Genomic DNA, 24,999 nt, shown 5'->3' on the forward strand with positions numbered 1-24,999 from the left:
TAACAGGTGTGCCTTGTTAAAAGTTAATTGTTGGAATTTCTTTCCTTCTTAATGCGTTTGAGCATCAGTTGCGTTGTGACAAGGTAGGGGTGGTAAAGAGAAGATAGCCCTATTTGGTAAAAGACCAAGTCCATATTATGGCAAGAACAGCTCAAATAAGCAAAGAGAAATGACAGTCCATGATTACTTTAAGACATGAAGGTCAGTCAATCCAGAAAATTTCAAGAACTTTGAACGTTTTTTCAAGTGCAGTCGCAAAAACCATCAAGCGCTGTGATGAAACTGGCTCTCATGAGGACCGCCACAGGAAAGGAAGACCCAGAGTTACCTCTGCTGCATTGATAAGTTCATTAGAGTTACCAGCCTCAGAAATTGCAGCCCAAATACAGTGGCTTGGGTATTCACCCCCACTTGGCATTTTTCCTATTTTGTTGCCTTACAACCTAGAATTAAAATTGATTTTTGGGGGGTTTGTATAATTTAATTTACACAACATGCCTACCTTTGAAGATGCAAAATATTTTTTTGGGTGAAACAAACAAGAAATGAGACAAAAAAAACGAAAACTTGAGCGTGCATAACTATTCACCCCCCCACTCGAGTGTTGCTTTAGCAGTATGCTTAGGGTCATTGTACTGCTGGAAGGTGAACCTCCGTCCCAGTCTCAAATCTCTGGAAGACTGAAACCGGTTTCCCTGAAGAATTTCCCTCTATTTAGCGCCATCCATAATTTCCTTCAATTCTAACCTGTTTCCTAGTCCCTGCCGATGAAAAACATCCCCAGAGCATGATGCTGCCACCACATTTACATTTACGTCATTTAGCAGACGCTCTTATCCAGAGCGACTTACAAATAGGTGCATTCACCTTATAGCCAGTGGTATAACCACTTTACAATGTTTTTTTTTTGTTTATTTCCTTTCTTTATGTTTTATTTTTACTTATTTAGTATTCTATTTTCTTTTTATTAATTTGTATTTTTTTGTTTTTTTTGAAAAAAAAAATTTATTTTATTTTTTATTTTTTCATCATAAAAATGCTTCACTGTGGGGATGGTGTTCTCGGGGTGATGAGAGGTGTTGGGTTTGTGCCAGACATAGCGTTTTCCTTGATGGCCAAAAAGCTAAATTTTAGTCTCATCTGACCAGAGTACCTTCTTCCATATATTTGGGGAGTCTCCCACATGCCTTTTGGCGAACACCAAACGTGTTTTTTTTTTTTCTGTAAGCAATGGCTTTTTTCTGGCCACTCTTCTGTAAAGCCCAGCTCTGTGGAGTGTACGGCTTAAAGTGGTCCTATGGACAGATAGTCCATTCTCCGCTGTGGAACTTTGCAGCTCCTTCAGGGTTATGTTTGGTCTCATAGGGGCTTCATAGCAAAGGGGGTGAATACATATGCACGCACCACTTTTCCGTTATTTATTTTTTATAATTTTTTTAAATAAGTTATTTTTTTCATTTCACTTCACCAATTTGGACTATTTTGTGTATGTCCATTACATGAAATCCAAATAAAAATCCAGTTAAATTACAGGTTGTAATGCAACAAAATAGGAAAAACGCCAAGGGGGTTGAATACTTTTGCAAGGCACTGTATATATACAGTGGGGAGAACAAGTATTTGATACACTGCCGATTTTGCAGGTTTTCCTACTTACAAAGCATGTAGAGGTCTGTCATTTTTATCATAGGTACACTTCAACTGTGAGAGACGGAATCTAAAACAAAAATCCAGAAAATCACATTGTATGATTTTTAAGTAATTAATTTGCATTTTATTGCATGACATAAGTATTTGATCACCTACCAACCAAACTATAGTTTGTTATCAAGAAACAAGTTTTAATGACTCCAACCTAAGTGTATGTAAACTTCCGACTTCAACTGTATATACAGTACCAGTCAAAAGTTTGGACACACCTCTCTCCCTCTATTTCTCTCTTGCTTGTCCTTTATTTTGGAAGAAATTAATTGGTTCAAAACTGTTCAACTATTGTCTTTCTCTCTCTTTGAGTCAACTACTCACCACATTTTATGCACTGCCGTGCTAGCTAGCTGTAGCTTATGCTTTCAGTACTAGATTCATTCTCTGATCCTTTGATTGGGTGGACAACATGTCAGTTCATGCTGAAAGAGCTCTGATAGGTTGGAGGACGTCCTCCGGAAGTTGTCAGAATTACTGTGTAAGTCTATGGAAGGGGGTGAGAACCATGAGCTTCCTAGGTTTTGTATTGAAGTCAATGTACCCAGAGGATGACGGAAGCTATCTGTCCTCCGGCTACACCATGATGATACCCTAAATAGTGCTGTGGAGGCTACTGCAGACCTTCTTTGCAAAAGTGTGTTTTAGTCAATTATTTGGTGACATGTGATTATATTTAGTATAGTTTTATCTAAAAATGATAACTTTTTTTATGTTTTAAATTTATTTTTATGAAATTCACTGAGGAAGATGGTCCTCCCCTTCCTCCTGTGAGCAGCCTCCACTGAAGTAGATGGATGAACAGCAATCAAAGAAGTCCCACTTAAACAGGAAGTACTTACCATCTGTGGCGATGTTGTCCACTGGGAGGTTGTGGATATGAGCCATGTAGCCGATGGCTGAGAATATCACAAAGCCAGCCAGGATACTGGTGGCTGAGTTAGCTAAAGAGACAATCAACGTGTCCCTAGGGGAGGACAAGAAAACAAACACAACAGTCAGACTGATGGGATTTCTCATAGTTAAGTGGATCACTAAGGAGAACACTTAGCTCTGAGGGCTAAAACTAGCCATTTGGTTTGAAGTACAGTCTGTGGTGAGTAACTACAGTAACTGGCCAGGGACAAGCAACATGGTTGGTTGCTTCTGAGGAATAGCCAAGCACTTGTGTAGCAACCAGTTCCACTGAGGCTTTACGCCTTCGTCAAAGCTAATAGTTTTCTCAATTCTGAAATACCATTTTAGTCCGCAAAACAACGTCCTCGTCGCACATGCTATGTCTATTTAGCTATTCTCACAGAAATAAGAAAGAATAACACTGATTTGAACTAGAGCAGCAGTGCCTCCCTTAGAAGAATGTATGGAGGAGTTTTAGTCTTGATAACTTTACATGCTCAAACAGGGATCTTTTGTGTTTACATTTATTGATACCAATCATGGGAAACAGCAGTACAGTGTACAATGGCACAGTTCGGTAAATCTTTAAGGTTACAAATCGGGAATGTATTGACGGATCTGTTGATGTACAAAACATGGTGGGCCTTATTGAGAAGACACAGTTAACTGCTCTTAGTCACCATGAGAGGCAGCAGTGGGATGTATTAATGGTTGCCAAGGGAAATCAGGCTTCCCCCAACAATTGACAAAAATATATATATAAAATAAATAAAAAATTATGTATCTTTCGTCTCTCTGTGTTTCATAATTTTCCCTCAATTCACAAGAGGCTGAATGTATCTCACCGGTGAAAGCATCCGAGCGAGCGAAACAGATCCCGTCTCTGTATGTGTAGCCCATTTTTCTGATGCCGTCTGGTCAAAAATAGTATGATATTGTTGCCGCCCACAGCATTGAATGAAAGGGAAGCCAGCGAGCATTTGGCCTCCATGCCTGGTGCGTGGTGCGGAACTGGAGGTACCGGGCTGAGGACACGCATCTCAGGGCTAGTGCGGGAGTCGGAACAGGGCATGCTGGACCCTGGGGACTCCCGTAACGCCTAGTGCGGGAGCCGGAACAGGGCATGCTGGACCCTGGGGACTCACCTCACGCCTAGTGCGGAGAGCAGGAACAGGCCGGGCGGGGCTGGCGACGCGCACCGTATCCCTGGTGCGAGTGGCCGGAACAGGCCGGGCCGGGCTGACAGGCGCACCGTATCCCTGGTGCGTGGAGTAGGAACAGGCCGGGCTGGGCTGGCGGCGCACCGTATCCTGGTGCGTGAGTAGGAACAGGCCGGGCTGGGCTAGGGGGCGCACCGTATCCCTGGTGCGTGGAGTAGGAACAGGCCGGGCTGAGCTGGCGACGCGCACCGCATACTTGGTGCGTATGGCAGGAACAGGCCGAACCCGGGCTGGCGACAGCGCACCTTACACTTAGTGCGAGGGACCGGAACAGGCCGTACGTGCACGGGGAACACACACTACTGGCTGCACCTCGGGACTAGGAACGGGCCGGACCGAACTGGTTACACACCCCAGTACCTCACGCCGTGCCTCAACACCTTCCTTCCCTGCTTTACCCAGTAGCCCCCTTGACCTGGTAGCCCACTGAATCCGTCCCTTCTCTGCCTCCGTCAGCCCCCTTAACCTGGCAGCCCTCTGACTCTGCCTTGTGGCAGCCTCCTGCTGCTCCGTCGCCCAGCCATGGCCCCCAAAAATTTCTTGGGGTTGCCTCTCGTCCTTCCGACGTTGGCTCTGCCGACGCCCGTTGCTCCTCTCTCCGTCGCCTCTCCTCTGTTTCGCTCCATGGACGGCGATCCATGCCGTCCAGGATTTCTTCCCACGTCCAGGACCCTTTACCGTCCAACAGTTCCTCCCATGTCCAGACCCTTTGCTCCTGGACGCGCTGCTTGGTCCTTTTTTGGTGGGTTATTCTGTCAAGATCGTCTGAAGGAGCGGACCAATACGCAGCGCGTGGAGTGAACATGATGACTTTATTTATAAAGCAACCACGAAAAAACAACAAATGACGATAATGAAGTCCTCAGTGACACGACTGAACACGGAACAATAACCCACAAAACACAGGAGAAAACACACAGAATATATATGGCTCCCAATCAGAGATAACGAGCCGACAGCTGACACTCGTTACCTCCGATTGGGAGTCATTAACCAATCACCAAAAACACAAACAAATGAAACTCACCCAACCCAACACCACCAAATGAAATACACCCTGGCTCTAACACACAGTCCCGGAGCCAGAGTGTGACACATTGATATTTTTTAAAATACAATAATAGCCAATCAGTGTTGAGCTAAACTGAGTGAGCTCAACTGTAAATGGTCCTGGCGCACCAAAAAAATAAAAAGTGTCAAGTGAAGCCAGTTTGGATTTGGCTTCACACCAATCACATCACATCAAGCCAAACGTAATTTGACAGAAAAAAAATGTACATTGATGCATCACATTGTGTTGTTGTCCTCCGGTGGTTAGTTAGCTAGGTAAAATTGGCCCTTTACTAAATTAGCCATGGATGGAGATAGGGATTTGGACTTGTGGTTTTACTTAATTCTCCGTACTGGCCAAAGATTATAACAGCGATTCTGATCCAACCTTAAATTCATACATTGTGCCTCTGGCTTGAGAGGATGGAAGTTCAATATGTAGCTAGATGTAGTAGGCTAATGTTAACTAGCTGGATAATCGTTGCCATGAAAGGAAGCTAGGCTAGCGAGCAAGCATTTTAGCCAGGTAGCTTAGGACAACAGAAACTAAAAGTGTGTACTGTATGACAGAGTCATAGACCGTTTCAGCAACATGAGAGAGGAGGATGACATGGCGTTTCTCTACAAGTTGGTTGAGTCAACATGTTTTCTCTACTTACGCACACACACACAAATCAGTGCCATGGACAGCCACATGATATTTGGCTTACATTGAATGGACTAAATTGTTTTTGGAATCTTTTAGTTGTCACGGTATTAGACTAAATGGTGCTGGAATAGTTGAGGCAGCTCCTGTTTTCTTTGCGACTTGCGGTAATGCTCCGGTGTTTTAAATCAATAGTTGTTTAGTAGTCCAAAAATGACTGAAACATTAACTTGATTGACCATGCTGCAGGTCACGTAACTATTTGTTACATGCAATATGCTTTGTTATTTGCTACATGCAATATGGTTGTTTTGTGGACTCCACCGGACGGATGTTGCTCTCCGGTTTTGTGATGAAACAAAGGTGTGGTTGAATTTATTTTGCCATTGTGTCTTCTTATTGTTTCAGCCTAGGCCTATATATCACGGTGGCAAGACAGATTATAGAGCAAACAACAAAATTATTACAACACATAGGTTGTAATATGGCTTTTTTTTTCCTAGCTTGGCTTCCCCAGTGATTTTAGCCACGCACCACTACTGAGAGGTAGTTATTATTTTTGAACTATAGACTTACACTGTGGATCTGCAGACAATCATGGCAAAGACAAAGTGGTACTGTAGTGGTTGGTATAGGAGACTGCATGTCTAACCTAAGGATGTTGTTGTTGAACTTGTTGTAACTGGCCATGGAGATCATGGAGCCAAATCCTATTCCAATGGAGTTGAATACCTGGGCTGCAGCGTTAACCCACACCTGCAGTAAGGCAGAGGTGAGTGGATAAAGATGAGAGAGGGACACAACTTCTTTACTCATTCTGTAAAATAAGAACACAAATACACTTCTAGGTGGTTTCCCAGGAACAGATTAAACCTAATCCTGGACTAAAATGCTTTTTCAATGGAGATAATTTTTTGTCCAAGACTACACTCTTAGAAAAAAAAGGTGCTATCTAGAACCTAAAAGGGTTCTTCGGCTGTCCCCATAGGAGAACCCTTTGAAGAACCCTTTTTGGTTCCATGTAGAACCCTTTCCACAGAGGGCTCGACATGGAACCCAAAAGAGTTCTACCTGGAACCAAAAAGGGCTCTACCTGGAATCAAAAAGGGTTCTCCTATGGGGACAGCCGAAGAACCCTTTTTTATAAGAGTGTAGGCTTAATCTGTGTCTGGGAAACCGCCCCTTAATCCTCATTGATCCTCTCCTACAGTATGTCAGACCTGAACTTCAAGCAGCTTGCTCCAGTTAGGCTTCAGGAAGTAGCGCATCCCATTCTTGGCCCCGGGAAGCTGGACATTGTTGATGAGCAAGGCGAACAGAATGAAGTATGGGAACGTGGCTGTGAAATAAACAACCTAAAGCACAGAGAGTGAGAAGAAAAAATCAGTAAGTATATTATTAGTTTAAATGTATTGTATTTATTTGGTATTTTATTAGGATCCCCATTAGCTACAACCAAGCTGCAGCTACTCTTCCACACAACACATATAAGATGACATAATACATAACATTAATAGACAATTACAGCTGAAGGAGAGAACTACATAAAATGACATTATACATAACATTAATATACAGGTACAGAACTACATCGTTTTGGGGGGGGGAATTTGTTCTCCCCGCGCTGCTTACGACTATTTATGTCTTCTCATACAGGAGTAATAAAGCCCCAGTGCACTAATGTTGTGGAAAAAATACATTATGATTTATCAGGGGGTGCTGCAGCACCCTCAGCACCCCTACTTCCCGCGGCTATGGATGTTACTGAGGACTATTTATGTCTTCTCATACAGAAGTAATAGAAAATAATGTAAATGCACCAATTCCTCCACAGTTTTCACCCTAGCAACCATGCCATTCAGCTCAAAAATGAGCTACAGATGGAGATTCCTCCCCGCTAAGGCTTCAATTCAATCCTTCACCTCACCTCACCAACCTTGTAGGAGATTCCTCCAGCTAAAGTTTCAATTTAATCCTTCATTTTAGCTACATACACTACCGGTAAAAAGTTTTAGAACACCTACTCATTCAAAGGTTTTTCTTTATTTTTACTTTTTCTACATTGTAGAATAATAGTGAAGACATCAGAACTATGAAATAACACATATGGAATCATGTAGTAACCAAAAAAAGTGTTAAACAAATCACTCTTCTTCTTCGTCAAATAGCCCTTACACAGCCTGCAGGTGTGTTTGGTCATTGTCCTGTTGAAAAACAAATGATAGTCCCACTAAGCCCAAACCTGATGGGATGGCGTATCACTGCAGAATGCAGTGGTAGCCATGCTGGTTAAGTGTGCCTTGAATTCTAAATAAATCACAGACAGTGTCACCAGCAAAGCACCCCCATACCATAACACCTCCTCCTCCATGCTTTACAGTGGGAAATAAACATGCGGAGATCATCCGTTCCCCCACACCGCGTCTCACAAAGACAACCAAAAATCTCCAAATTTCCACCGGTCTAATGTCCATTGCTCATGTTTCTTGGCCCAAGCAAGTCTCTTCTTCTTATTGGTGTCCTTTAGTAGTGGTTTCTTTGCAGCAATTCGACCATGAAGGCCTGATTCACGCAGTCTCCTCTGAACATTTGATGTTGAGATGTGTCTGTTACTTGAACTCTGTGAAGCATTTATTTGGGCTGCAATTTCTGAGGCTGGTAACTCTAATGAACTTATCCTCTGCAGCAGAGGTAACTCTGGGTCTTCCATTCCTGTGGCGGTCCTCATGAGAGTCAGTTTCATCATTTACATTTTACATTTTAGACATTTAGCAGACGCTCTTATACAGAGCGACTTACAGTTAGTGAGTGCATTCATTTTTTATTTAAAAAAACAAAATCATACTGGCCCCCCGTGGGAATCGAACCCACAACCCTGGCGTTGCAAGCGCCATGCTCTACAAACTGAGCTACACGGGGCCCATAGCGCTTGATGTTTTTTTGCGACTGCACTTGAAGAAACTTTGAAAGTCCTTGAAATGTTCCGTATTGACTGACCTTCATGTCTTAAAGTAATGATGGACTGTCATTTCTCTTTGCTTATTTCAGCTGTTCTTGCCATAATATGGACTTGTCTTTTACCATATAGGGCTATCTTCTGTATACCCCCCCTACCTTGTCACAACACAACTGATTGGCTCAAACGCATTAAGGAAAGAAATTCCACAAATTAACTTTTAAGAAGGCACACCTGTTAATTGAAATGCATTCCAGGTGACTACCTCATGAAGCTGGTTGAGAGAATGCCAAGAGTGTGCAAAGCTGTCATCAAGGCAAAGGGTGGCTACTTGAAGAATCTCAAATATAAAATATTTTTGGTTACTACATGATTCCATATGTGTTATTGCATAGAAAATAGTAAAAATAAAGAAGAACCCTTGAATGAGTAGGTGTTTGAAACTTTTGACCGGTAGTGTATGTGGACTTTTTAAGAGATCCATCACTCCACTATGTTCAATAAATTGAACAGTCATCATCAGATTGGTGCTTCTATGAAGTCTTTCACACCCTGCTCATTGCAATGAGCTACAGATGGGAGTTTCCTCCCCACTAAGGCTTCAATTTAATCCTTCACCTCAGCAACCGTGTTGTAGTTTTCTGCAGCTTAAGTTTCAATTTAATCCTTCTCCTTAGCTACATACGTGAACTTTTTAGAGATCCATCACTCCACTCCGTTCAATAAATTAAACAGAGTCATCATATCATCAGATGGGGTTCACTTACGTCCTTCGCCCTGTCTTGTGCATAGAAATGAACTAAACCAAACATTTGCTGTGTTACAGTCTACTGCCCATAAAGGGTTAACTGAGGTAAAGTGTAATGGTTTGCAGTCTACCGCCCGTAAAGAGGTAGGTAAGGTATAGTGCGCGTAGCCTTTGGTTCTCTTATGGAGTTTCCTCTGGTTCTCTTATGGAGTTTCCTCCGGTTCTCTTATGGAGTTTCCTCCGGTTCTCTTATGGAGTTTCCTCCGGTTCTCTTATGGAGTTTCCTCCGGTTCTCTTATGGAGTTTCCTCCGGTTCTATTAAGGAGTTTCCTCACGTTCTCATAAACGTGTTTTGTATTTCCATTTTGCACCACACTCACACCCAGCAGCATCCACCAGTCACACACAAAATAAGAATACACTTTCATACACTTCAATAAAACTTTGCTCTACTGACTTACATCAGTAAGCAGATCATATGAAGCAGGATGTCCTTACTCTACTGAGGCTTTGCTTACAATTGCTTTCTTTGAGTAGGCCATGATATCCTGATGCCAAGGGCACATCTTATCTATAACTTTAACCCAAACACCCGATGTGTTCGGGAAGGAGATGCTACAGCTATTTAGGTCAGAGGCGTTGTGCTGTGATGTGCTGTTTTATTCGTTTTTTAAAGCTTTAGGGACTTTGAAGAGACCTTTAGTTGCATGCCTTGTGGAATATGAATGTTTGTCAGAGCTACACTATATATACAAAAGTATGTGGACACCCTTTCAAATTAGTGGATTTGGCTATTTCATTTACATTTTAGTCATTTAGCAGACGCTCTTATCCAGAGCGACTTACAGGAGCATTTAGGGTTAAGTGCCTTGCTTAAGGGCACATCGACAGATTTTTCACCTAGTCGGCCCGGGGATTAGAACCAGCGACCTTTCGGTTACTGGCACAACGCTCTTACCCACTAAGCTACCTGCCACCCACTAAGCTACCTGCCATTTCAGTCACGCCAGTTGCATAAAATTGAGCACACAGCCATGCAATCTTCATAGACAAACATTGGCAGTAGAATGGCCTCACAGAAGAGCTGACTTTCAACGTGGCACCGTCATAGGATGCCACCTTTCCAACAAGTCAGTTCGTCAAATTTCTGCCCTGCTAGAACTGCCCCGGTCAACTGTAAGTGCTGTTATTGTGAAGGGGAAACGTCTAGGAGCAACAACGGCTCAGCCGCCAAGTGGTAGGCCACACAAGCTCACAGATCTAGACCGCTGAGTGCTTAGGTGTGTAAAAATCATCTGTCTTCGGTTGCAACACTCACTACCGAGTTCCAAACTGCCTTTGGAAGCAATGTCAGCACAATAACTTTTCATTGGGAGCTTCACGAAATGGGTTTCCATGGCCGAGCAGCCGCACACAAGCCTAAGATCACCATGCGCAATGCCAAGCGTCGGCTGGAGTGGTGTAAAGCTCGCCGCCATTGGACTCTGGAGCAGAGGAAACGTGTTCTCTGGAGTGATGAATCACGCTTCAACATCTGGCAGTCCGACGGACGAATCTGGGTTTGGTGGATGCCAGGAGAATGCTACCTGCGCCAATGCATAGTGCCAACTGTAAAGTTTGGTGGAGGAATAATGGTCTGGGGCTGTTTTTCATGGTTCAGGCTAGGCCCCTTAGTTCCAGTGAAGGGAAATCTTAACGCTACAGCATACAATGACATTCTAGTCGATTCTGTGCTTCCAACGTTGTGGCAACAGTTTGGGGAAGGCCCTTTCCTGTTTCAACAATGACAAGCGAGGTCCAGAAAAGGTTTGTTGAGATCGGTGTGGAAGAACTTTACTAGCCTACACAGAGCCCTGACCTCAACCCCATCTAACACCTTTGGGATTAATTGGAATGCCGACTCTGAATGGAAGCAAGTCCCCGCAGCAATGTTCCAACGTCTAGTGGAAAGCCTTCCCAGAAGAGTGGAGGTGGTTATAGTAGCAAAGGGGGGACCAACTCCATAATGCCCATGATTTTGGAATAAGAAGTTCAACAAGCAGGTGTCCACATACTTTTGATGTCCACCCTCTGTGGAAAGGGTTCTATATGGAACCCAAAAGGGTTCTACTTGGAAACAAAATGCTTCTACCTGGAAGCAACAAGGGTTATTCAAAGGGTTATCCTATGGGAACAGCCGAAGAACCCTTTTAGGTTCTAGAAAGCATTTTTTTTTTAAGAGTGTACTGCTCTAAGGAGGACTAACAATAAGTAGCTGCTGTTGTGAGGGAAGAGAATGCACTCTGACCTTGCCAGTGGATTTGACGCCTTTGAAGATGCATAAGTAGACAATGACCCAGGCCAGGATGAGGATGCCAAACAGCTCCCAGCGTAGTCCTCCTGCCTCCTCAATACCATTGGTTATCTCCAGAAGCCTGTGACTGAGAGAGGAAGGAAGGGTCAGGATGGGAAACAAAGCTAAAGAAACCTTCATAGCTTATCATACTGTTATCATTCAATAACACAAAAGCCCTGACTTTACAGTAATCTGTCCTCCTGCTTCAATTCACATCCAGCTTGGAGTTTTCATTACTTTTCTCACCATATGATTATCCAAAGAGAGTACAAACCCTCTGCGATAAAACAAGCTATAACAATAACACCAAGAGTCCTGAGCCCTACCCATGCCCTCGACTTTCATGCCCTACCACTACGTCAATAAACATTTTATTAAATGAAGATTCCCAATGAGAGTTCAACCTTTATTAACCAACTCAAAAAGACAGCCAGAAGTTTGTTGAATTCCCAATGTGTTATTACTGCTTTCAACCATCTAAAAGTACAACCAAATTCCAATGGAAAAACAATGTCTGATTTTTGGTTTAGTGATCATCTAAATGTGTTATCATTGCGCTTTCAACCATTTAAAAGCACAACAAAGTTCAAATGGGAATACAATATAGTCAGATATTTTGTATTAATACAACAACTCAATGTGTTATAACTGTGCTTCATCTACTATCACAACCAAATGACCTGGATTTCAGTTGAAATTAAATTAAAAGTACATAGTGCAAGTGATCAATGCTGTTCAAGATTCTGCTATCTTTGCATGCTATCTTGAACATGCACGCTTTCTATGATCACATAAAATATACATTTATAGTTACATTAGGCTAACCTCAAAATGTGGCCATGGATGTGTTACTCATTTAAAGGTTGAATAACTACTGTTACATTCGTTTGTAAGCTAGCCCTAACTTTAGGATATTTACTGTATTACAAAAATATTATTGAATTGTGTTTGGTTGACAATGAATCCAAATGTTAACATTTAAAGAATATCTAATGCTTGAAAAGTTTCATCTCAGCCACTGGTTTAATCCTATTCTTTAACTTTTAATTTTGGTTTAGTTGGAGATGTAAATCCAACATGTAATTTGTTAACAAGTTAATAGGCTATTTACTGTATGGCAAAAGTGATATTGAAATGTGTTTGGTTGTCAACAAATTCCAGTTTGTCTATAAGTTAATAATTATATGTTGGATTCACGTCTCCATCTCAACCAATAATCCAAGTTAAAGAACAGGACTAAATTAAATCAAACGTTATTTAAAGTGCATTTAAAGTTAGATTTAATTAGATTTACTGGAATTAAAGCCAGACTAACTCAGTGGCACAGATGGAACTATCCAAGCAGAAAATACATCTCCTTCAAATGTTGATATTTGGTTGCGTTGACAACTAAACACAATTCAATATCCAGTTTGTCTATAAATTAATAATTTATATGTTGGATCACGTCTCCATCTCAACCAAAACAATCGATGTTTAAGAATAGGATAAAATCTAAATCAACCTTTAAATGCACTTTAAATAAAGTTTGATTTGATTTAGTCCTATTCTTTAACTTAGATTGTTGGTTGAGATGAAGACGTATTAATGATTAACTTGAAGATTACATTTCAAATCAACAAAAGCTTGAAACCGTAGGCCTATATTTATTGTTTATTTTTAGTTGAACAATAGCTGCTGATGACTTTGCAAATTCTATATAGGCCTAAATAATATAATTGGTGATATGAATTATAAAGTATGGTAACATTTCATTTGCTCTGTTAAACCTACCGTTCTGAAATGACTTTGATAGCAACAGTGAATATATTTAGTTATTAAGAGTTCTCTCAATAATCATTCTCACAATAGCACATTGGTAGTAGTCAGTGACAAATATAAAAGCTAAGCATGGCTGGGCTTGGTTAAAACCATAGATGGGCGACCAAATTAATAGCTGTAGATAAACTCTTCAGTAGGAGGTGCTGCACAGCCTAATGTTTTTTTATTTTTATAGTGGATATACATTTGAAGATATGACGTTGTTTCAAAGGTACAAATTCAACATATTTAATACAAGGTTTGTCAATGTTGAAAATTGGTTACCATTAGGACCTAATCCTGTGGTTGAAATTTCACCCTCAAAACAACAGTTAACGTTGATTACTTTTTGCAAATCAAATGTATTTTAAACAGATTCCACGTCACAATACGTTGACAAATTACATTGAAACAATGTCAATTCAACCAGTTTGTGCCCAGTTGGACGGTGCTTACTCAAAGTACTGCTGACTGGCTGATTGCAGGTGGGTGGCGTTTCCAGGGAAACCGCTGGAGCAGTTACCCACAGCATTCCAGGTGTTGTTGCAGGACTGCCAGGGAAGGTTGGCTCGGAATGAGTTGAAGAAGTAGTAGAGCGCCCAGCTCATGAGAACGTTGTAGTAGGTGCAGAGCACAAAGGAGATGACAACTGTGGCAATGCCCACACCTGTAGAGCGACAGGGAGGGCAAAGGGGACAAAGTAAGATACCTTACAGTGGTGATGGCCAAGCAGCAGTAGCTACTTTCTCCTCTGGTGTCTCTTGTATATGGGCCTCCATCGGCAGTGTACTGAACTGTATGTGGATCTGTAAAGGTAGGCCTGGGTAAACAATGGTAGTGCTCCCATTAACAATTAGCGCTGGACAATTAATTTTTTAAGATACTGGACAAAGAAGGTACACTTCCAGTTAAAGTGTAGTACTAGGATAAATTCATCCAGCCAGCATGTGTGAGGTTCCAAGAAAGATGAATAGCTGCTATGGTAGGGTTTTAGACATGCATGTGGCTACAATTCAACTAACCTAATGTAGCAGGCGTAAAATAAATGCCTGAGCGGCGTTTCTATCTTTTTTGTCGGGGGAGGTTCTCTTCTGCACTGTTCAACCAATCCAGTAAATGTGGAGGAGGAGTTAAGATGGAGTGTCTCCCAAAAGCTGAAGTCACGTCACAGGCGCTCTTTTCCATTTCCCCTTAAAACCGGAAGCATCCGGTTGTTACCGACCCGCTGAGTGTGCAATCCAACAAACACTTTCCAGGAAAGCCAAAGCTCAAGAACAATAAGTCCTTAGAGCATGTTACAAATTTATTACATGGCGGGCTGAGTGTCTGCGGGTTTTTGCTCCTCCCTTGTACTTTATTAATTGAGGTCACTAATTAGTAAAGAACTCCCCTCACCTGGTTGTCTAGGTCTTAATTGAAAGGAAAACCCCCAAAAAACAGCAGACACTAAGCCCTACATGGAATGAGTGACACCCCTGCCTTAGAGCTTTCTCAAATATGTTTTTTTTGAAAGGTTCAGTAACAGGACCCATTCAAAACAATAAAAACCAGAGGTGGGAAGGGAACGCAACATTGGCCATAACCGGGTCACAACTAAATAGGCCAGCAGTTCCTAACTTAGAATAATTCCACTCTATTTTGTGGGAACTGAAGAAGAGTCATATGTGGACATCCTGTCCAGGCCTTCTGGCATCTGTGGATATATTGAGTTGGGATTTAATTTGCAACACAGTCCTTCAACAAGAGGACTATTTATATATATATATATATATATATATATATATATATATACACATATACAGTGGGGAGAACAAGTATTTGATACACTGCCAATTTTGCAGGTTTTCCTACTTACAAAGCATGTAGAGGTCTGTCATTTTTATCATAGGTACACTTCAACTGTGAGAGACGGAATCTAAAACAAAAATCAAGAAAATCACATTGTATGATTTTTAAGTAATTAATTTGCATTTTATTGCATGACATAAGTATTTGATACATCAGAAAAGCAGAACTTAATATTTGGTACAGAAACCTTTGTTTGCAATTACAGAGATCATACGTTTCCTGTAGGTCTTGACCAGGTTTGCACACACTGCAGCAGGGATTTTGGCCCACTCCTCCATACAGACCTTCTCCAGATCCTTCAGGTTTCGGGGCTGTTGCTGGGCAATACAGACTTTCAGCTCCCTCCAAAGATTTTCTATTGGGTTCAGGTCTGGAGACTGGCTAGGCCACTCCAGGACCTTGAGATGCTTCTTACGGAGCCACTCCTTAGTTGCCCTGGCTGTGTGTTTCGGGTCGTTGTCATGCTGGAAGACCCAGCCACAACCCATCTTCAATGCTCTTACTGAGGGAAGGAGGTTGTTGGCCAAGATCTCGCGATACATGGCCCCATCCATCAACCCCTCAATACGGTGCAGTCGTCCTGTCCCCTTTGCAGAAAAGCATCCCAAAGAATGATGTTTCCACCTCCATGCTTCACGGTTGGGATGGTGTTCTTGGGGTTGTACTCATCCTTCTTCTTCCTCCAAACATGGCGAGTGGAGTTTAGACCAAAAAGCTCTATTTTTGTCTCATCAGACCACATGACCTTCTCCCATTCCTCCTCTGGATCATCCAGATGGTCATTGGCAAACTTCAAATGGGCCTGGACATGCGCTGGCTTGAGCAGGGGGGCCGTGCGTGCGCTGCAGGATTTTAATCCATGACGGCGTAGTGTATTACTAATGGTTTTCTTTGAGACTGTGGTCCCAGCTCTCTTCAGGTCATTGACCAGGTCCTGCCGTGTAGTTCTGGGCTGATCCCTCACCTTCCTCATGATCATTGATGCCCCACGAGGTGATATCTCGCATGGAGCCCCAGACCGAGGGTGATTGACCGTCATCTTGAACTTCTTCCATTTTCTTCCAGTTGTTGCCTTCTCACCAAGCTGCTTGCCTATTGTCCTGTAGCCCATCCCAGCCTTGTGCAGGTCTACAATTTTATCCCTGATGTCCTTACACAGCTCTCTGGTCTTGGCCATTGTGGAGAGGTTGGAGTCTGTTTGATTGAGTGTGTGGACAGGTGTCTTTTATACAGGTAACGAGTTGAAACAGGTGCAGTTAATACAGGTAATGAGTGGTGAACAGGAGGGCTTCTTAAAGAAAAACTAACAGGTCTGTGAGAGCCGGAATTCTTACTGGTTGGTAGGTGATCAAATACTTATGTCATGCAATGAAATGCAAATTAATTACTTAAAAATCAAACAATGTGATTTTCTGGATTTTTGTTTTCGATTCCGTCTCTCACAGTTGAAGTGTACCTATGATAAAAAAGTACAGACCTCTACATGCTTTGTAAGTAGGAAAACCTGCAAAATCGGCAGTGTATCAAATACTTGTTCTCCCCACTGTATATATATATATACAGTGCTATGAAAAAGTATTTGCCCCCTTTCTAATTTTCTCTACTTTTGCTTATTTGTGATACTGAATGTTATCAGATCTTCAACCAAAACCTAATATTAGATAAAGGGAACATAAGTGAACAAATAACACAACAATTACATATTTTTTTCATTTATTTCATAAACAAAGTTATGCAACACCCAATTCCCCTGTGTGAAAAAGTAATTGCCCCCTTACACTCAATAACTGGTTGTGCCACCTTTAGCTGCAATGACTCCAACCAAATGCTTCCTGTAGTTGTTGATCAGTCTCTCACGTCGCTGTGGACGAATTCTGGCCCACTCTTCCATGCAGAACTGCTTTAACTCAGTGATGTGTGGGTTTTCAAGCATTAACTGCTCGTTTCTGCCACAACATCTCAATTGGGATTAGGTCTGGACTTAGACTAGGCCATTCGAAAACTTCCAATTTGTTGCTTTTTAGCAATTTTCATGTAGACTTGATTGTGTGTTGTGTGTTCCTTCTATTAAGGCAAGTCGTCCAGGTCCTGAGGCAGCAAAGCATCCCCAAACCATCACACCACCACCACCATGCTTGACCTTTGGTATGATGTTCTTACTGTGGAATGCAGAGTTTGGCTTTCGCCAGGCATTACTGGAACCATGTCGTCCAAAAAGTTATACTTTTGAATCATCTGTCCATAGAACGTTCTTCCAAGAGTCTTGATGATCATCCAGGTGATTTTTGGCAAACTTGAGTCAACTTTTTGGACGAGATGGGTCCCATTATGCCTGGCGAAAACCAAACACTGCATTCCACAGTAAGAACATCATACCAAAGGTCAAGCATGGTGGTGGTGGTGTGATGGTTTGGGGATGCTTTGCTGCCTCAGGACCTGGACGACTTGCCTTAATAGAAGGAACCATGAATTCTGCTCTGTATCAGAGAATTCTACAGGAGAATGTCAGACCATCCATCTGTGAGCTGAAGCTGAAGCGCAGCTGGGTCATGCAGCAAGACAATGATCCAAAACACACAATCAACTCTACATGGAAATTGCTAAAAAGCAACAAATTGGAAGTTTTGGAATGGCGTAGTCAAAGTCCAGACCTAATCCCAATTGAGATGTTGTGGCAGGACAAGAAACGAGCAGTTCATGCTTGAAAACCCACACGTCACTGAGTTAAAGCAGTTCTGCATGGAAGAGTGGGACAAAATTTGTCCACAGCGACGTGAGAGACTGATCAACAACTACAGGAAGCATTTGGTTGGAGTCATTGCAGCTAAAGGTGGCACAACCAGTTATTGAGTGTAAGGGGGCAATTACTTTTAAACACAGGGGAATTGGGTGTTGCATAACTTTGTTTATGAAATAAATATGTAATTGTTGTATTATTTGTTCACTATGTTCCCTTTATCTAATATTAGGTTTTGGTTGAAGATTGGAGTATCTGTCCATAGGACCACTTTAAGCCATACACTCCACAGAGCTGGGCTTTACGGAAGAGTGGTCAAATAAAAGCCATTGCTTAAAGAAAAAAATAAGCAAACACGTTTGGTGTTCGCCAAAAGGCATGTGGGAGACTCCCCAAACATATGGAAGAAGGTGCTCTGGTCAGATGAGACTAAAATTGAGCTTTTTGGCCATCAATGAAAACGCTATGTCTGGTGCAAACCCAACACCTCTCATCACCCCGAGAACACCAAAAAGGTGGCTCTACAAAGTATTGACTTTGGGAGGGTGAATAGTTATGCACACTCAAGTTCTGTTTTTTTTGTCTTATTTCTTGTTTCACAATAAAACATATTTTGCATCTTCAAAGTGGTATGCATGTTGTGTAAATCAAATGATACAAACCCCCTCAATTTTAATTCCAGGTTGTAAGGTAACAAAATAGGAAAAATGCCAAGGGGGGTGAATACTTTCGCAAGCCACTGTATCTGCGGAGTCTCGAAACATATTCCAATCATCCCTAACAAAGCAGTCCTGCAGCATAACCTCTGATTCTGGTGACCATTTCTCAATGGAACGAGTCACAGGTACTTCCTGTTTGAGCTTCTGCTTGTAAAACAGAAAGCAGGAGTACGGAGTCATGATCTGATTTGCCGAATGGCGGACGAGGGAGGGCCTTGTATGCTTGCTTGTGGGTAGAATAACAGTGGTCTAGGGCTTTATCGCTCCTAGTGGTGAAGGAGACGTGTCCTGTCCGCACGGTTAGTGGAGAATCCATCGAGTTGCATAGCCATCTTGTCCGAGAGCCATGTTTCAGAAAAGCAGAGAATATTGCAGTTTCTAGAGTCCCATTGGTAGCAAATCCGCGATCTGAGGTGGATGTGGGCGTGCTCACCCCACCGTTTCCTGTAGTCCACTTATTATCAAGTGACTGGCCAGTAGAAAATGCAGGGATGCAGTGGCCGGTTTTCCCTTCACCTTAATCTCTCCAGGATGTCTCTTGCCTCTGTAACGCCGGCGTTTCCTCTTGGGTAGCCCGAAAATTGGGTCGGAATTACAGAAATAGCCCAGGGCAGATGAGTCGAAATCGAAGTCGGAATTGAGGTACGTAACTGCAGATCTGATGTTGAAAGTTCTTGTCGGTTGTAAGAAATTATAGTAGATACATTTAGTGAAAATAAAGTAAAAATAAATGGCAAAGTTGGGTTGGTGTCACGCTCGTGGATTGACGGCTCGGACCAAGGTGCAGCGTGGTAGGCGAACATTTTAATTCAATAAATGAACACAGACCAAACAACAAAATACACACAAACGTAAAGTACTGCAGGCTACAAAGCCCCTACACAAAACCAAGATCCCACAAACTAAGGTGGGAAAAAGGCTGCCTAAGTATGATCCCCAATCAGAGACAACGATAGACAGCTGCCTCTGATTGGAAACCATACCCGGCCAACAAAGAAATAGAAAAACTAGAATGCCCACCCAAATCACACCCTGACCTAACCAAATAGAGAATAAAAGGGATCTCTAAGGTCAGGGCGTGACAGTTGGAGCTTGCAAAAAGGCAGCCATCCAGTATGGCGCCATCTTGAGTAAGCTTAAGTCAAGTTTGGTGTCTCACAAAATAAAATATGTTGGCATTGTTAGCAGAGAAAGAATTATGGAATGCTGCTGACAATATGGAGTGGTGGGCTGGAAAACACCTCTATGTCAACACAATGATGGAGCCCACTCTAACCCCACTGATCTCCTGGATCAGTTGGAACTACTACACGTGGTACACCATAATCCTCTCTTCTTTTGTCATCCATCCCAGAGTTCGCTCTTTCCCTGCACACCGCTTATTTATTGGCTCAACCGAACACACCCAGAGTGGCGTAATGGAGTTTGCATTCTCCCTGTCAAAACGGGTTTAATCTACAGTGTTCAATAACAACCCAGCACCGCTATACTGCAGACGAGGAAGAATTCAGTGGGAGTGGTCCAAAACATTGTAACATTTGAAGAATTTCTTAATTTTATGTACTGTGATTTAAGTTACATTAATAATGTGAATTGTAAGTAAGGGATCAGGGGTTGATCTCCAAATGTTCAGTTACTGTTATCATTATTTTGTCAAGCAATAACTGAGTAAAATTTGGGGCTGATATTGCCAGCAAGGAAAACAAATTGGCTGGGTTTACGATTTGAGAAACACAAAGGCTCTTCTGATGCAATGCTACTCGTACACCTATTATTCAAATGTTAACCATTTGTTTCCCTGTGTAGATTCTGCTACTGCACCTGTAAAACTGCTAAGTCATGGTGATTTCACCTGACATTCCCAACAACAAAATAGGCCCATAGGTTATCTGATTGTGTTTAAGAAGAACGGGTTCCAACAGATTGAATTAACAGTGCATTTTTTATGTGCATTTATATGCTTTATACGCCATTGTAGTGATGTGTCGTTTTAATGTCATATGTTGAACATACTTTTACTGTCTGTCTAGAATGTTGAAATGTAATGGACTACTGAGTTCCTCCAAGCGCTCTCTCTCTCTCTAAGACAAAGGATCATCAAAGTGGCACATCACACCTAGGTACGATACCATGTGACCTCACAGGACTACAAAAGGACTCTGCTGTCTCCCCCTTTTAGCCTCTTATCCTGCTGGACCTTTCTCGATGAGGGAGAAGAACCTCCATCTTCAGTAGGCTGACCACAGGGCCTGGTCCTTCGCCTTTAAATGGCAAGAACTGGTGAACTGATAAATTAGGGAAAGTACCATTTAGGGAATAGTACCTGTAATCCAGTACAGAAATTGGGAAGGAAGAGCCCATGCACTAAACAGTCTCAGAAGGAGTTTTCATTTAAGCTAACCTTCTTCAAAGAAAGAAGGAGAAGACAATTTAGAGCACAGCCTCTACAACCCAAAGGAGCAGCCCACGAGGGACCATCCAAACTCAGAGGAAAGGAGCAAGAAACCACCACCAAGGAACCCCTCAACTCAGGACAAAGGAGGACACACTGCCATCTTTCCTTTGTTCACCTCCATGCGGCCTAACCAGAGCCAAGGACAGACTTTGTTCACAGACAGTGTATCACATATTAATTCAGATATATTGAGGTCTCGCTTCTTGTCTTTCTATTTCCTACCTTTTCATGATCACTAATTATGTTTGCAAATATTTTGATTAGAGTTATTATACACTACATGACCAAAAGTATGAGGACAGCTGCTCATCGAACATCTCATTCTAAAATCATGGACATTAATATGGAGTTGGTCCCCCCTTTGCTGCTATAACAGCCTCCACTCTTCTGGGAAGGCTTTCCACTAGATATTGGAACATTGCTGCGGGGACTTGCTTCCATTCAGTCACAAGAGCATTAGTGAGGTTGGGCACTGATGTTGGGCGATTAGGCCTGGCTCGCATTCGGTGTTCTAATTCATCCCAAAGGTGTTCGATGGGGTTGAGGTCAGGGCTCTATGCAGGCAAGTCAAGTTCTTCCACACCGATCTCGTCAAACCATTTCTGTATGGACCTCGCTTTGTGCACGGGGGCATTGTTATGCTGAAACAGGAAAGGGCCTTCCCCAAACTGTTGCCACAAGCAGGAAGCACAGAATCGTATAGAATGTCATTGTATGCTGTAGCGGCACTATGCATTGGGGCAGGTAGTGTTCTCCTGGCATCCACCAAAACCAGATTCGTCCGTCGGACTGCCAGATGGTGAAGCGTGATTCATCAATCCAGAGAACGCGTTTCTACTGCGCCAGAGTACAATGGCGGCGAGCTTTACACCACTCCAGCTTGTGTGCTGCTGCTCAGCCATGGAGCCATTCTTGTGGTGACGTTGCTTCCAGAGGCAGTTTGAAACTCGTAGCGAGTGTTGCAACAGCGAGTGTTGCCTCAGTACTCGGCGGTCCCGTTCTGTGAGCTTGTGTGGCCTACCACTTCGCAGCTGAGCCATTGTTGCTCCTAGACGTTTCCACTTCACAATAACAGCACTTACAGTTGACCGGGGCAGCTGTAGCAGGGCAAACTGACTTGTTGGAAAGGTGGCATCATATGACGGTGCCACGTTGAAAGTCACTGAGCTCTTTTGTAAGGCCAGTGTTTGTCTATGGAGATTGCATGGCTGTGTGCTAGATTTTATATATCTGTCAGCAACGGGTGTGGCTGAAATAGCCGAATCCACTAATTTGAAGGGTTGTCCACATACTTTTGTATATATAGTGTCTGTTGAATGTATAAATAACTTGTGTTTGTCTTGTTATTCTCCAATTCCAATTTATTCTCAAATAATTCATACCTTCAGATTGATCAATTTATTACTATTGTTCTGATTTTGGTCAGCCTTCTTAGAAGACCAATTCTGTCTGAAAGGACTGGTGAACTGGACTGGACTGGACTGATGAAGGACTGGTTCACCATGAATCATTTCATAGTAATAAGAGTAGACACTACCTTACACCATTTACATTTTCAAATAATTAACTAAGTATGAAGGGCCTATTTTGTGCGATCGAGGTTCAATGTCGAAGCAAAAAGGCTGAATCTTCCAAAGCTCTGCTCATTAAACACAACAAATGACGATTTTGTTTGTCTATATAAATCCATGCACATACAGTGGAGAAAAAAAGTATTTAGTCAGCCACCAATTGTGCAAGTTCTCCCACTTAAAAAGATGAGAGAGGCCTGTAATTTTCATCATAGGTACACGTCAACTATGACAGACAAAATGAGAAAAAAAATCCAGAAAATCACATTGTAGGATTTTTAATGAATTTATTTGCAAATTATGGTGGAAAATAAGTATTTGGTCAATAACAAAAGTTTCTCAATACTTTGTTATATACCCTTTGTTGGCAATGACACAGGTCAAACGTTTTCTGTAAGTCTTCACAAGGTTTTCACACACTGTTGCTGGTATTTTGGCCCATTCCTCCATGCAGATCTCCTCTAGAGCAGTGATGTTTTGGGGCTGTCGCTGGGCAACACGGACTTTCAACTCCCTCCAAAGATGTTCTATGGGGTTGAGATCTGGAGACTGGCTAGGCCACTCCAGAACCTTGAAATGCTTCTTACGAAGCCACTCCTTCGTTGCCCGGGCGGTGTGTTTGGGATCATTGTCATGCTGAAAGACCCAGCCACGTTTCATCTTCAATGCCCTTGCTGATGGAAGGAGGTATTCACTCAAAATCTCACGATACATGGCCCCATTCATTCTTTCCTTTACACGGATCAGTCATCCTGGTCCCTTTGCAGAAAAACAGCCCCAAAGCATGATGTTTCCACCCCCATGCTTCACAGTAGGTATGGTGTTCTTTGGATGCAACTCAGCATTCTTTGTCCTCCAAACACGACGAGTTGAGTTTTTACCAAAAAGTTATATTTTGGTTTCATCTGACCATATGACATTCTCCCAATCCTCTTCTGGATCATCCAAATGCACTCTAGCAAACTTCAGACGGGCCTGGACATGTACTGGCTTAAGCAGGGGGACACGTCTGGCACTGCAGGATTTGAGTCCCTGGCGGCGTAGTGTGTTACTGATGGTAGGCTTTGTTACTTTGGTCCCAGCTCTCTGCAGGTCATTCACTAGCCCCCCCCTAATTTCCTAATAATTGCTCCCACAGTTGATTTCTTCAAACCAAGCTGCTTACCTATTGCAGATTCAGTCTTCCCAGCCTGGTGCAGGTCTACAATTTTGTTTCTGGTGTCCTTTGGTCTTGGCCATAGTGGAGTTTGGCGTGTGACTGTTTGAGGTTGTGGACAGGTGTCTTTTATACTGATAACAAGTTCAAACAGGTGCCATTAATACAGGTAACGAGTGGAGGACAGAGGAGCCTCTTAAAGAAGAAGTTACAGGTCTGTGAGTGCCAGAAATCTTGCTTGTTTGTAGGTGACCAAATACTTATTTTCCACCATAATTTGCAAATAAATTCATTAAAAATCCTACAATGTGATTTTCTGGATTTTTTTTTCTCAATTTGTCTGTCATAGTTGACGTGTACCTATGATGAAAATTACAGGCCTCTCTCATCTTTTTAAGTGGGAGAACTTGCACAATTGGTGGCTGACTAAATACTTTTTTCCCCCACTGTACATACACACACACACACACACACAATTCCCCAACCTCTGAGGAATTACAAGACACATCTCAGGGACACCAGGATATCAAGGAGACAATCAGCCAAAACATACAGTACAAGTGAGGCCGCTCGAAATATAAATAAAACAAAGCAAATCTTGGTCTAACAAATAAAATACAACATGTGCACCCAAACCAGAGGGTTTTTAGACATAAAGCATTTTGCAAAGGAAGAACTGTCAGCTCAGTTTGAGCTGCTGTGAAACTGGAGAGAACCATGAACCATCAAACATAGTTGTATAGAATGTGAGATTATGAGTTTGGTGTATGATCAAATGTATGACAAGCTCAACCACAGAAGTGAAAAATTATATATTACTCTATGGAATTACAAAATGACAAATTACATTACAAATACAACCCACAGATAAAGATACAATGTTGGGTCAGGAGAGGAATGGGGTAGAGGATTTTACGATGATACATTCATAAACTACTAAGTAAGTATACTGTAGGACATTAGTCCAGAGTGAAAATTGGGTTGGTTGAGCAGGGGAGAAGTGGGAGAACTGATGACAGAAATATCAGTTACCATGTGTTGTATAGTAATATACATTAAAAATATATATACAGAAAGAACTACCTGCTTTTGGCCCTCGCTTAGCACAGAGCCATTACCAGGCTGAAATGAGCGATAAATCAAGGGACGGACCCAAAAGT

The 24,999-nt window shown here is 42.3% G+C and overlaps 1 protein-coding gene across 1 annotated transcript in view; it reads right to left on the reverse strand.

Moving 5' to 3' along the window:
* The window catches only part of si:ch211-225b11.1 (uncharacterized protein LOC561694 homolog), a 65,707-nt gene that overhangs the window by 15,779 nt on the left and 24,929 nt on the right, over nucleotides 1-24,999 (reverse strand). Inside the window, exons 3-7 of the mRNA XM_041901147.2 lie at nucleotides 13,810-14,020; nucleotides 11,506-11,638; nucleotides 6,735-6,869; nucleotides 6,167-6,270; nucleotides 2,544-2,668 (exon numbers count right to left, since the gene is read on the reverse strand). Of these exons, the coding sequence (XP_041757081.2) occupies nucleotides 2,544-2,668; nucleotides 6,167-6,270; nucleotides 6,735-6,869; nucleotides 11,506-11,638; nucleotides 13,810-14,020 (708 nt within the window). The remainder of the gene's footprint in view (nucleotides 1-2,543; nucleotides 2,669-6,166; nucleotides 6,271-6,734; nucleotides 6,870-11,505; nucleotides 11,639-13,809; nucleotides 14,021-24,999) is intronic.

The sequence above is a fragment of the Coregonus clupeaformis genome, chromosome 16 (assembly GCF_020615455.1).
Source record: "Coregonus clupeaformis isolate EN_2021a chromosome 16, ASM2061545v1, whole genome shotgun sequence".
NCBI lineage: Eukaryota > Metazoa > Chordata > Actinopteri > Salmoniformes > Salmonidae > Coregonus > Coregonus clupeaformis.